This window comes from Nylanderia fulva, unplaced genomic scaffold, assembly GCF_048542155.1.
Source record: "Nylanderia fulva isolate GAGA-0341 unplaced genomic scaffold, ASM4854215v1 Scaffold555, whole genome shotgun sequence".
NCBI classification, from domain to species: Eukaryota; Metazoa; Arthropoda; class Insecta; order Hymenoptera; family Formicidae; genus Nylanderia; species Nylanderia fulva.
In genome coordinates, this window is record NW_028190649.1 from 6,746 (window position 1) to 21,101 (window position 14,356).

A 14,356-nucleotide genomic window follows, 5' to 3' on the forward strand; every position below is an offset into this window, starting at 1 on the left:
TTAACGCATGAATTTATGCACATACATATATATACTCCAATATGTGCATAAATCCATGTATCTATCCCTGTGTTTGTTAAATAAACTACGTTCTGATATTCACTGAAACATCACATATACTATAGATTTTCAGTAATGACAATGAATATCAGAATACAGTTTATGTAAAAAGAGATAGGAATGTTTTAACACATGATGTAATGCACAAATTGAAGCATATATGTATGCACATAAATTCATGTATTAGGCATTGCTGTTACTGGTATGATATGTGATACAAGCTATATATATATATATATATATATATATATATATAAAGAATGTATATACAGAGTATACAATACATAAACTATACTAATTACGCGCGCGCGCACGTACACACACACACACACATAACACATTTTGAATCTTCTATGTACATTATTCCAGCTACATATATAGTATATACATATTATATTATATTTAAAAAATGCATATGATGTGTGTTTCGATACAAAATTTATACAAAAAGGCACTTTTGATCTGCCTAGTGTAATACGTGTGAGTTTGTCTATATTATATGAATGTGCACATGTGAACATATAGAATATATCTTTTATTTTAGGCGATTTTTGGCGATCTTTTGGTATATATACCAAAGGATCGCCAAAAATCGCCTTTTATAATGATTTTATGTTATAGATATAAATATACAATAGTAGTTTTATTTAGTTGAATGAGTCATATGTGTCATACATGTATATAGACATTATTACATATGTGTGTGTATACATATAAAGTCATGTGGAATGATATATTAAAGGGAAAGAGTTAATACAACAATCTATTAAAAAAAGACAAGTTTGCAATAAAAAACACTATAATTAATAATAAATTATATATATATAATTAAATATATATATAATTTTACATATATAAACAGCCGAGTATATTTATACGATGCAATATGTGTTTTTTTAAACAAATTAAACGTATTAATAATTAATACAAATATATATGAATACATAATATAAATATAATGTGTGTGTTAATAACAGATGTATTTTAAAATCTATTTCATAAAATTAAAAAAAATTGCACCTTTCTTTCTTTTGTTTTATAAAATAATACAGACTAGCATTATTATTTGCACTTTTCTTCTTTCTGTTTTATCATAATACATAATTAAATATATAAATTTTTTTTTATACTATATTTTTAATTTAGTATTGTAACTTAATAGAATAGAATTGTAACCCGACAGAATATATTAAACACAAAAATTTAAAGACATAATGTTTATCTAATCCTATTCTAAATATAATATAAAAACGTAAATTTACACTATGTTAAATATATTAAGGCTCCTCAGTAGTCACCGCGGTCATATTGGATTCATGACATCAGAAGCGAGAAATGACACGTCGAAAATTCTTGCGTGCCATTTTTAGATAAAAACATGTTTGAACAAAATAACGCTACTGATCGCTTTAGCATACTTGAAAGATTGTCCGAAAACTGACCTGCTCTCTTGACACGTCATAAATAACTGAAAAATGAGTGTGAAACAAGGTCAAAAAATGCAGAAAAACTTGTAGTTTGACAACTGTTGAAAGGAAAATCAATGTTCCTTTCACGTAATATATTTCTTACACAGTTCAGTTTCCGGACAATCTTACGGGTCTCATGAATATATGACACGTCGCAATACTAGCGTAAACCTAATAATTACGAAATGGCACGCAAGAATTTTTCACTGTCATTCTCTCTTAAAGAAAGAAACAAAACTATACAGTACATAAGAGAGAAAGAAACAGAACTATAATGTCGGCATCGTCAACTCAGAGTTTTACGGTGACTATCGAGGGGCTTTAAATATAATATACACACATATGTGCATAATCTCAAACGTGGAGTAAAACTGAAAACTTAAAAATATTTCGAATCTTGAATCTTATAGCATTTTCGAGCGAGACGGGTTTTGATCGCTTTGGAAGCGAATTATGACGGCATTGATCAATCACAGCCATTTCTCCCCAAAAAAATGAAATGATATAATTGGTCAATGACATAATTCGCTCCCGGAGCGATCAAAATGCGTCTCGCTCGAAAACGCTATTATATATTTCTGTTTCATTGCTGATTAGTTGACTCTTCAATTGCTTCAACTATTTGAAGAGCTATATTTTTGTCTTTATTATTATTAAAGCGATCCTTACTCCTTACAAGCCACGCTTTTATAAAGCCTATTATTTCTGAATCTGTACACTCTTGAGTATTTTTATTAAGACGTACAGCAGCTGTAAAATTTAATTTATTTTTATGTAATTATTTAAATATTTTCACAAGATATTATAAAAAATATATTTATATGTGTATACATACATACATACACACACACACATAATTGTACATAATATTATACAAATTTATAAAAAAAATATTGATATATGTATGCATATACAACAAATATATAATAAAATGTACTCAAAGAATTTACATGTCTAAATAAGTAACAAAGATTACAACTTTTATGAATATACATATGATGATATTTTTAAACAATATTTTAAATATTTTTGTTTTCTTGTTTTTAAAACATTAAGCAATATTATTTAATATATTTTTATTTAAAAACACTTTATTATTTATTTTTGTTAAAAAAAATTGGAAAAAAACAAAAACTTTAAAACATAATTTAATAAATAAAAATTATAAAAATAACTTACAGAGAATTACAGACGCCACAGCTAAATTTTTGAAAACTTTCTTTTTCTTTGCCCCTTCCCATGAGTAGGACATACCAACTTCGTTGGTAAAAATGCGATACATAATTCTTCGAACGATTTCTTTAACGGTACATCCTCCAATGCGACTTAAATTTTGAGACTAAAACAATAAGATCATTATATTTATTTATATTTTAAATATAATAATATAATATAAATATAAAATACAAATATTAAATATTAAATATAATATAATTTTTACCGATCCTTTTAAATCTTGAAATTAAATATATAAAATATATTAAATATAATATATAATATAAATAAAATATATTACAAATTATTTAAATTATTAAAATATATATATATATGTATATATATATATTTATGTTGTCTTTATAAAATATTTAAATATAATAATATAAGATACAATTATACACACATATAATCAAGTTTAAATATTCTTTTTACTAAATTAAGTATAAATTATCTTATTAAAATATATATATACATATAATTTGTCATACTATTTATCAAGAGACACGGTAGTGTCTCGCGACCAGTTAAGGGCGTAGCCGAGACACCGTGTATCTTAACGCGAGTCGAACATTTGAGTCTTTATAATATTTCGAATTCTCAATAACGGCTGAAGCAATCGAGTTTATACTAGACTTAATCGATAGATTGAGTTTGAATTATATAATAAAAGTGTCTTTATTTCTGCTCTACGTGATTTGTAAGCAGAGATATATAATTGTAAAGTCGAAATATGAAAAATTTCTTTTAAGAAACGTCCCCGTCATCATCGACCACGCAAACATAGTAGTATCGTGCTACACGTATTCACACGTATACAACACATGCGCACACATATATCACACGTACACAACATATGAATAGATGCATGTATTGGAAATGTCCATCTCGCACGTTTTACAACAGACGGCGATAGTATGTCGCTCCATGATCCATGATGTTAGGTATATATGTGTCAGATCAGATGTCAGATTTGATGACATGTAACCTCTTTGCATGTAACATGTATGTAGGTTACATTCCCTACAATGTCATGTTACATATTAGTTGTAATTATATAGAATCCACGCGTATGGAAGAAATGGATATTCTACTAATCGACTCAAATTTTTGCCAAGATGTATATAAGCAAATAAAGCAAATGCAAAAGCTAAACGATAATGCTCTCGATTTTAATTCTATATTAAATAGATTAGAACTCGCGACAGTAGATATGTATAATAAACTTTATTCACTAAGTAATATCATCAGACAAGTCCAATTACATCAAGAGCCTTCTGCTGACATTAATTCAGTGGTATCTTTTTTTTATTGAACAATTATATTATTCAATTTATTATATTATATTCTTTAGTCTTGCTGCGTTTGCATGATTCTGCAATACATCATTAACTAATAGGAACTACATCTGTTTTATAACTAATATTTTTTCAGCGTGATCAGGTCACGTCATGCATTGCAAATAATCAACGATTGTTGAAAGAATATAATTTGTCTGCTGAGAAATTTGATCATATTTGCTTGATTGCTACAAAATATAAATACGCGGGAAAACTTACAGGTTTTACTAGTAAATATGTATACACTCTGCTATCACCGAACCATGCTAGCATATATGTGGCAAATTTTTGGCTGCACTTAGAAATGAATTTCAGTAGGCCAACGAAAATCAGCATCAATTGTAAAGGAGTGAGAATTGAAAATTAATTATATTAAAATGACCACGATTGTAATTGACTTAATAATAACGAATATTTAATTACAACAGAATGTGACAAGATTATTAAATTAATCTCTATGATATTTTAAGGGAAACAGGACGTACAATATACAACTTTGTTTAATAAATATATATATTCTCTTAAGACGGAAAAGTATAGAATGTTGTAACAAACGTTTTTGAATAATTATATATAATACATAATACATATCATTATACAAAATTTTTGCGTATTCCTTTATTCACTATAATATAGTTTCTATTGTTGAAAAAAGGTATTATTCAGGCTTATGTGTCGAGTTTTGAGAAAAGAGCTGTTACAAACTGTTATGTACGTACTAGAGAATCCTTTAGCACACCACCGTAGTTACGTACATAACAACTTGGCCGTAATATACTGGCCGTCGGGCCCGCGGCCTGTGCTACGGGCGGCTGCCCTTAACGGCTCCCCCCCCATGCTCCACTCTGACGCCGCCTCTCCGGCCGCGTCACGTCTCTCTCACTCATACTCAACATGCTCGAGCGTCCATACACCACAACTCTCCCTCGCTTTTCATCTAGGGCTTATCAAGGCGCGGAGATCTACGCAAAACCTTGTCGTTAGGCTTACCCTTAACAATTTGATCTACATGTCTTTTTTTCACTACTTCATTTTTTGTTAGCACCGCGTACGTCGATGGCGAATGTCTTTTTTACAATTTTACCGAGGCCGCGCTTTTCAGTATTCCTACCATATTCGTTAATAAGCACATCGTCGCCGACCTGTAGATCAATTTGTCGTCCGCCCTTTCTGCCTACGATTTGTGCGCGCTGTCTATCGTCTACCGCGCTCAATACATTCGGTTTCAGTAGATCAAATCGCGTCCTCAACTCCCGATTGTACATTAGAAACGCTGGGCTTCTTCTGGTAGTGCAGTGCTCAATACTGCGGTAGTCAAACAGGAACATGTAAACCGCTGTATCTAATCTCTCTCCTCCTTTAATAATTTTATGGACCTTGTCCTTAAACGTCTGAATGAAATTTTCCGCGGCTCCGTTTGTTGCTGGGTGGTACGACGGTGAATACGTATGTTTTACTCCGTTTCGAGTCAAAAACTCGTGAAATTCTTCGCTTCTGAATTGAGGTCCTCCATCCGTTACACAATGCAATAGGTAATCCGTACCGCGCAAATAAACCTTTAAAAATCTCTATTAGTTTGTACGCTTTTGTATTATTTTGAAAATTTATGATTTCGGACCATTTAGAGTGCGCGTCTACGATTATAAGGTACATGTTTCCGTAAAATTTTGCGAAATCGCAATGTATACGGCTCCATGCCTTGGTAGGCCAAGGCCATGTAGTCAAAGGTGTATTCGGCGGCTTTTTTCGTTCAATCAAGCAAATTTTGCATTCTTTTACCAACGATTCAATATCTGAGTTAATTGTTGGCCACCAAACATAAGACCGAGCAAGCATTTTGATTTTTACGATACCCAAATGAGTAGCGTGTAACTCATTTAATATCAGTTTTTGCATATCTGTTGGAATGGCCGCTCTTAAGCCCCAAAATAAACACCCTTTATCGACTGTTAATTCCGATCTCTTTGAATAAAAACATTTGTTTGCATCCGCTAAGTCTTTCTCATTTGGCCAATCGCTCATTACATACTTAATTATTTGACTTATTGATTTATCTTTCTTGCTTTCTTCAGCTAGCATTTTATAATCTAGCGTTTTCATACCTTCTTCAAAAAAATTAACGTACGAAAATTCTGTTTCCAGTTCGCGAAAAATTTGGTCGCTTTCAGCATCTGCAATCGGTAATCTCGATAACGCATCGCAATTTGCGTTCGCTTTTGAATTTACATGTTCGATTGTGTAACGAAAACCTAATAAGTAATATGTGTATCTCTGAAGACGATTGTCGGCCGTAACTGGGATACCTTTTCTTGGTCCTAATATATATTGCAACGCCTTATTATCTGTTCTCAAAATAATCGTTTTACCGAACACATATTGAAAAAATCTCTTGAAACCGAAAACTATTGCCATTGCTTCCTTGTCTAAAATTGTACGATTCAATTCTTTTTTTGCTATGCGCTTGGAGGCAAAAGCTATTGGTCTTTCTGAACCGTCCGCGTATCTATGAGAAAGTATAGCGCTAATTCCATAATCCGATGCATCGCATGCTAACAGTAATTTTTCTTTCTGGTCATAATGCGCTAATACTCTAGGAGAAATTAATTCGTTCTTGACCCATTCAAATGCCTTATCACACTCAGCATTCCAATTAAATTTAACACTATTTTGTAAATCGTACAGCGGTTTCAGGTTTAGCGACCTGTTACTCAAAAATCTATCATAAAAAACTGCAAGGCCCAAAAACGAACTAAGTTCCTTCTGATTTGACGGTTTAGGTGCGTTAACAATAGCGTCTACTTTAGATTTTGCTTTATGCAATCCATTTCTGTCGATTACGAAACCTAAAATTTCAATTTTGTTCTGAAAAAATTTACTTTTGTGTTTGTTCACTCTTAAGCCGCATTCTTGTAAGCGTTTGCATACTAATAGCAAATTTGCCATATGCTCTTCTTCCGTTTTTCCCGTGACATAAACATTATCGATATATGTAATTACGCTATTAATCCCTCTCAGACATTCATCCATTTTTCTTTGTACATCTGCCGGCGCGGGTGATACGCCTTCTGGAATATTCTTGTATCTAAAAAGACCTTTGTGTGTTATTATCGTGAGGTATTGTCTACATTCCTCGGCAACTGGGAATTGCATGTACGCGTGCTTTAAATCTAACTCTGAAAATAATGCGCCTCCTTGTAGACTTGAAAAAATCTCATCTATCGTATGCAGCGGGTACTTATCCATAATCAAAAATGGATTCAGTGTGAGCTTAAAGTTTCCGCATAGCCTAATACTGTTATTACTTTTGAAGACTGGGATGATCGGGGTTGCCCATTCGCTAATTTCTACTGGCTCAATATGTCCGAGCTCTAATAGTCTATCAAGTTCGTTCTCAACTAGGGGCTTTAACGCATGCGCTACGCTATTACATTTCAACGCTACGGGGTGCGCGCCCTCTCTCAAGTGCAGCTTTGTTTTACTTTTATTGTATTGACCTGGCGTGTCGCTAAATAATAACTGAAACTTTTCGAAAAGAATTTTTGATACGTTCTCTACTTCAATTTTGTTTAATTTAACTCCAAAATTTTCATTTAATTTTAAAGGCCACAATCCCAATTTGTTTAACCATTGTCTCCCGATTAAAGTCGGTCCTGAGCCTTCCAAAACAAACAAATCAGCTCTATCTTTTTTTCCGTTGAATTCTATTTGTACGTTTACTACTTTTCCGACTGGGTTCAAAATACTGTTATCGTACGTTCTTAATCTGTTAGCGGTTTTTTCAATTTTAAGTCCTTTGAAAAATTTGTCATATCCTAACTCCGACGTTACTGTCGCAAACGTTCCGGTGTCAATCTCCATGCGTATTTGTTTACTATTCACGCGTACGTCCAAGAACATAGGCTCCGCATCGCCTTTGCTACCTTCATACCACACACAATCCTTGTTAACACGACTCTCGATCTTCATCTTGAAGAAATTGTTCCTATGTGTTGACTCCTCTGCCGTCGTTGTTGACTCCTGCCGCTCGTCGTCCTCTAGTAGTTTCACCTGATGTTGATCCTGACCGTTGTCCTTCCTCCTGCATGCCCTCTGTAAGTGACCCTTCCTGCCTCAATCGCGACACTTGTAGTCCCGGAAACGACATTCCTTGCTGATGTGGTTTCTTCTACCATAACAATAACAGACTATGTTGTCACTTTGGTCTCTCCACTGCTGTGTATTATTCCCCTCTGCATTCCTGCGCTTATTATATTCGTGACCCTCGGCTTTCTTATCCCATTTCAATACTTTATTTGCGCTCCGTAGTGAGAAAACATCACTTTTTTCTGTTTTATGTTCCAATACATTTAAGGAATTTGATGCATTCTTTTCTGCCGCTTCTCTGGCGACCGCTTCTTTCACCGCATTGTCGTAGTCTAAGTTTTCCATTTTGAACAGCGCAATTTTTGTATCATAGCTTCTTAGACCACATACAAATTGATCTCTGAGTGCCATTTTTATGTCAGCAAAATTACAATATAAACTTAATTTTTTTAATTTTGCCGTGAAGTCGGCAACGCTTTCATTGGTTTCTTGTTTTGCCAAATTAAACTTACACCGTTCCATGACCTCTGACGGCTTTGGCGCAAGGTGATCACTCATTGTTTTAATTAGGTCTGCATATGTCTTAGTTGCCACCCGGTCTGGTGCTACCAACTGCTTGACCAACTTGAAAGCATCTTCATCCAGTCTTGTCAACAACTGTGCTGCCTTCTTCTCTGCTTTGACGTCGTGCGCGATGAAATACATTTCGAGGCGTTCCACGTACGTCTCCCAATCATCCTTATTCAATGTGAAATTTAGTTTCACTCCGTCCGACATGGCTATAACCGCACTATCTTTGCTAGCCCCGCTCGAACTATCGCTGGGAATGTCGCGAGCGTCTTGCTGTGCTTCGACTTTCTTTTCACTGTTGCCGTCTTCCTCCCTTTTTTCACTAGCTTTGCGTAACTCTTTCTTGACTATGTTACGCAACGATTCGCGCAAGTCGTTGAAATTTGTACTTCCTTCCAACACTATGCCGCGTTTCCCCAATTCTTCTATCAAGGCCTCCTTGTTCAGGGTTTGGATCCACGAGGTACCTTCTTTGTTCGACATCCACTAGCTGTCTGAAGACTGTAGTTCCTTTTTTTGCTGTGCACTGCGTTCGACTCTTTGCACTACTCGTCGCCAAGTTGTTATGTACGTAACTACGGTGGTGTGCTAAAGGATTCTCTAGACGTAAATCAGTATTACTGGATATCAGCTTTATTCTACCCCTTACAAGATACTGGCCGTCGGGCCCGCGGCCTGTGCTACGGGCGGCTGCCCTTAACGGCTCCCCCCCCATGCTCCACTCTGACGCCGCCTCTCCGGCCGCGTCACGTCTCTCTCACTCATACTCAACATGCTCGAGCGTCCATACACCACACAAACAAAATTTGTGATCACTTTAATATTTATGAAAAATAGCAATACACATACATGCACACAAGTTCACATTTAATTTTTTTACGATTTACTATTCAACGTTATGTTCGTCTTTTTACATTGCAAAATTTTAATTCATAAAAGGGATGATTAAATTAAAAGTCAATATAATAACAAAAATGATTATATTAATATGATATAAAATAATTAAGATAATTACTAAAATCCACTAGACATGTGCAAAATGTAGTGATAGCTTGACGGAAAAAAATATTTATTTGTATTCCATTTTCTTTATATCTTCAGTTTTATATACTATAAAATTATAAATTTATTAATATCTATTAATATTTATTAATTAATATTTATTATATTTATTAATATTTATTACTATATTATTTAAAAAAAATTGATCAAATTAATATAGATCATATCACAGAATTATATTCCGGCATAACTCTTTTAAACAGGTGTTCGTGATAAATATTAGTAAATCAAATCAAGCTTTTACGTCTAATTATATATATATATATATATTTAATAAGAAAAATATTTTTTATATTTTACTTGATCAATTAAAATTATATGATCATACGGTACAATAAAATATCATTTACACAATTATATTATCATATGAAGCAATAATATGATCCCAAATAACGAGTACTCGAACGAGATACTTTATAAAGTAAACTGCATTAAAGTAATATATGCAGTAATAAAATATATTTTATATTTATCGTATATGATATTACGCATTTGTGCTAATATGATAATACGTGTTCTAATACATATCTTTTAAAGCTATGATATCAAATATTATTTGAAACATGTTTGCAAATAAGGAAAGAAATGATTTAAGATAATGAAAATATTTCTTAAATTATGTATAAACATATATATAGAATCAAGTATCTTTGATTAAAGCATCAAAACGTCTAAACAGTAAAACATACACAGAGTCATGGCATTGCGGTAATGTTATTATATCATATATTGTACAAAAATGAATGATATAATCTCTAAAAACTCACCTTTAAAAAAAGGTAAAAAAAGGCGACCAGTTAAGGGCACGCCATTAACAAAAATTATTTATTGCAAACCCATGTAGAATCCTATCCTATTGCAAACCCATGTAGAATCCTATGAAAAATTAATCATTGCAAACCCATGTAGAATCCTAGGCAAAATTAACCATTGCAAACCCATGTAGAATCGTACCCATTGCAAACCTATGTGGAATCCTATGAAAAATTAACCATTGCAAACCCATGTAGAATCCTATTAAAAATTAACCATTGCAAACCCATGTAGAATTGTATTAAAAATTATCCATTGCAAACTTATGTAGAATCCTACATTGCAAACCCATGTACAATAGAATTGTATGAAAAATTATCGATTATAAACCCATGTACAATCGTAACAAAAGTAATGAAATAAAAAAAAAATTGCGACAAGTGAAAGTAGAAACTTGTACCAGTGGAAAATTAAAGTTGCAGACATATATATAGTCGTATAATGAATCAGTAAAAATTTAAATTTGCAAATGTAGAATCGTACTATAAAAATCTTATCTTTTAAAAAAAAAAGATAAACAAGATGCCAAGTCCATTAATATAAAATAAAAAGAAATAAAAAAATTGTAGTTAAAAAAACTGGGCGCGCTGCTAAGTTTTAAAATTACAATGCACCTTAAAGTAACATTAATTAATTTAAACACAAAACATATTTTAACTGCAATGAGTTTAAAAATAACAATTTAATTTTAATATCATTAGAATATTATTTAGCACCTTAAAGTAACATTAATTAATTTAAACACAAAACATATTTTAACTGCAATGAGTTTAAAAATAACAATTTATTTTTAATATCATTAGAATATTATTTAGCAGCGCGCCCAGTTTTTTTAACTACAATTTTTTTATTTCTTTTTATTTTATATTAATGGACTTGGCATCTTGTTTATCTTTTTTTTTTAAAAGATAAGTTTTTTTATAATACGATTATACATTTGCAAATTTAAATTTTTACTGATTCATTATACGACTATATATATGTCTGCAACTTTAATTTTCCACTGGTACAAGTTTCTACTTTCACTTGTCGCAATTTTTTTTTTATTTCATTACTTTTGTTACGATTGTACATGGGTTTATAATCGATAATTTTTCATACAATTCTATTGTACATGGGTTTACAATGTAGGATTCTACATAAGTTTGCAATGGATAATTTTTAATACAATTCTACATGGGTTTGCAATGGTTAATTTTTCATAGGATTCTACATGGGTTTGCAATGGTTAATTTTTCATAGGATTCCACATAGGTTTGCAATGGGTACGATTCTACATGGGTTTGCAATGGTTAATTTTGCCTAGGATTCTACATGGGTTTGCAATGATTAATTTTTTATAGGATTCTACATGGGTTTGCAATAGGATAGGATTCTACATGGGTTTGCAATAAATAATTTTTGTTAATGGCGTGCCCTTAACTGGTCGCCTTTTTTTACCTTTTTTTAAAGGTGAGTTTTTAGAGATTATACTTTATTTACAATAGTAGAAAGAATATTTTAATTTTTCGTACCAAAATTGTTTTATTATTATCAGATGTCATTAACCAGTTCTCCAATTCAGCCAAAGAATTATCATTTACAGGAAATGATTGCATAATTTCGGGAATTTCATTACATACAACATTTTGTACTGGATCTGATTTATTTTTTAGTAGAACATTAATACCTTCGGAAATATCATCCATTTTCAAACTGAGAATGTGTAATTCTCTACAAATCCGTTTTCCAAATTCTAAAATGTAAATAATTAATTATAAATTATTGTTTAGTAATATTTTTTTCCAATATTTTATTTACATATATACATATATACCATTTTTAAAATTTTTAAATTGTATTTATTTTATTATATACGTATATCTTATGTAATAAATTATAAAATATCATACGAACTATCTCACCAGAATTTAATTCCAAAGCCGGGTTTTTATGATATGACTCAACAATATTAAAAATAGGAGTACTAGTATCAGAATTAGAAACAGTATCAACAGTAACTTTGGACTTATAAGTGTTATTTTCTATTTGATTTTTTTTTCCTAGAAAAAATATAAATTAAATATATATCTTTTTACATATAATTATATTCTCTTTTCTACATTAATAGCTGTTACAAATTTTAAGTAAGTACTGATTTAAAGTTATATCAAGAAAAAGTACAATTAAAATCTTAAATTTTTCTTATTTGTTTTTTATGTTTTCTTATATTTCTGTATTTTTTAATATTAATTATTTTTATTATAAATATTTTTTACAAAATATAATCTTAATGAATTTTTTATTATATAATTATAATATCTTATACCAACATCATATTTTTTACTTACTATTGTTTGAGTCAGTTTGTTCGTTAAAATTTGGAACGTCAGGATATAATGCATCATCATCTGATGATGATCTATCTATTTCAGAGGAGGACGATTCACTTTCAGATTTGTTATTGCGCTTTTTAGTTTTTGTATTACGTTCTCTTTTCTCTTTCAACTCTTCATTATTAGAAGTAAGATTGTTTGTACTTTTGGCTTTGTTTGCCTTTTGATGCGCTTTTTTATAAGTGTCTGCAAAATAATAATTATTTAAATTAGTATTAATTAAAATTAAAGTAATAACTAAATATATAAATATATAAGTCAATTAAAATTTGATTAAAGAAGTGAAAAATAAATACGTAGTTGTATTTTTAATTAAAAAGTAAATTATCTTAATAAATAATATAGATATGACTATTATTTATGTAATACTCGTATAATTGCTATACATATATAAATATATACAAAAGATTTATAAAATATATATTTGTTACACAAATACACAATATAGTATGTGTGTGTGTGTGTGTGTGTGTGTGACAATTTATATATACTTTACCATAAGTGCCCAAACTACTCGCTCTATAAAGCATCCAATCTGTCGTAGGAAGATGTTTCTTCTTTATTAGATCTATTATGACATGTTGTACAGTGCCTTCAGGTGGCCAATAACATTGTGAATTTTTATACCATGTATTCGGAACAGCTTCTACTGTTTCTTCGTCATCAAATTTTACAACGAGCCAGGTCATCTTGTCATTATATTGTTGTTGAATATTTTGTAACAAAAAAAACATAAATTTCAGAAGATAAAATATCAAGTTTATAAGATCCAGCTAATCTCATACTTTGAATTATTTGTAATACAAAACAATTTTTATGATTAATAATAAACATATTTATATATTATATGAAGAAAAGAATATTATAAATTTTGACAATGAAAATTATACATTTTTTAATAAATTCAATTAACAGTAATTTACATATGTAACAATGGAAATGAAACAAGCTTGTTTTTGTAAGGTAACACTACTAATTTTCTTTTGATGAAGTCAATATTCCATACTTCAAGTGAGTTATTTTCTTTCTTTATATATTGAACATTAAATAAAGATGATGAACACGGTTTTGAGTAAAAATTATCATGCTTATTATATGTGTATCCTAATAAACATATAGCGTTTTCACAAAAAGCAAAATTTTTAATTTTCACAATAACATTATTCTTTAATTCTACAAATTTATCAGCATTATTCGAAATATTTAAATAATAATTATTTGTCTGTAATCTTCTATATTGTGGAGATGTGCAATTCTTTGTTAAAGGACCGTTAAAATGTTCTATCGATAGTTCGGTAAAAGAATCATTTTTAATATTATTAAAGTTATGTTGAGCAATATTACTTTCCTCAAGCACGCGATGTATAAC

The 14,356-nt window shown here is 30.7% G+C and overlaps 1 protein-coding gene across 1 annotated transcript; it reads right to left on the reverse strand.

The window, feature by feature from the left end:
- Positions 1-2,089: 2,089 nt before the first annotated feature.
- Positions 2,090-13,829, reverse strand: LOC114939994 (uncharacterized). The gene is made up of 6 exons (XM_029314473.2): positions 13,484-13,829; positions 12,943-13,173; positions 12,517-12,654; positions 12,127-12,347; positions 2,709-2,868; positions 2,090-2,279 (listed from the first exon to the last, which is right to left on the reverse strand). The coding sequence occupies exons 1-6, from the start codon at positions 13,719-13,721 to the stop codon at positions 2,113-2,115; spliced, it is 1,155 nt and encodes a 384-aa protein (XP_029170306.2). The 5' UTR covers positions 13,722-13,829; the 3' UTR covers positions 2,090-2,112.
- Between the last annotated feature and the right edge of the window lie 527 nt (positions 13,830-14,356).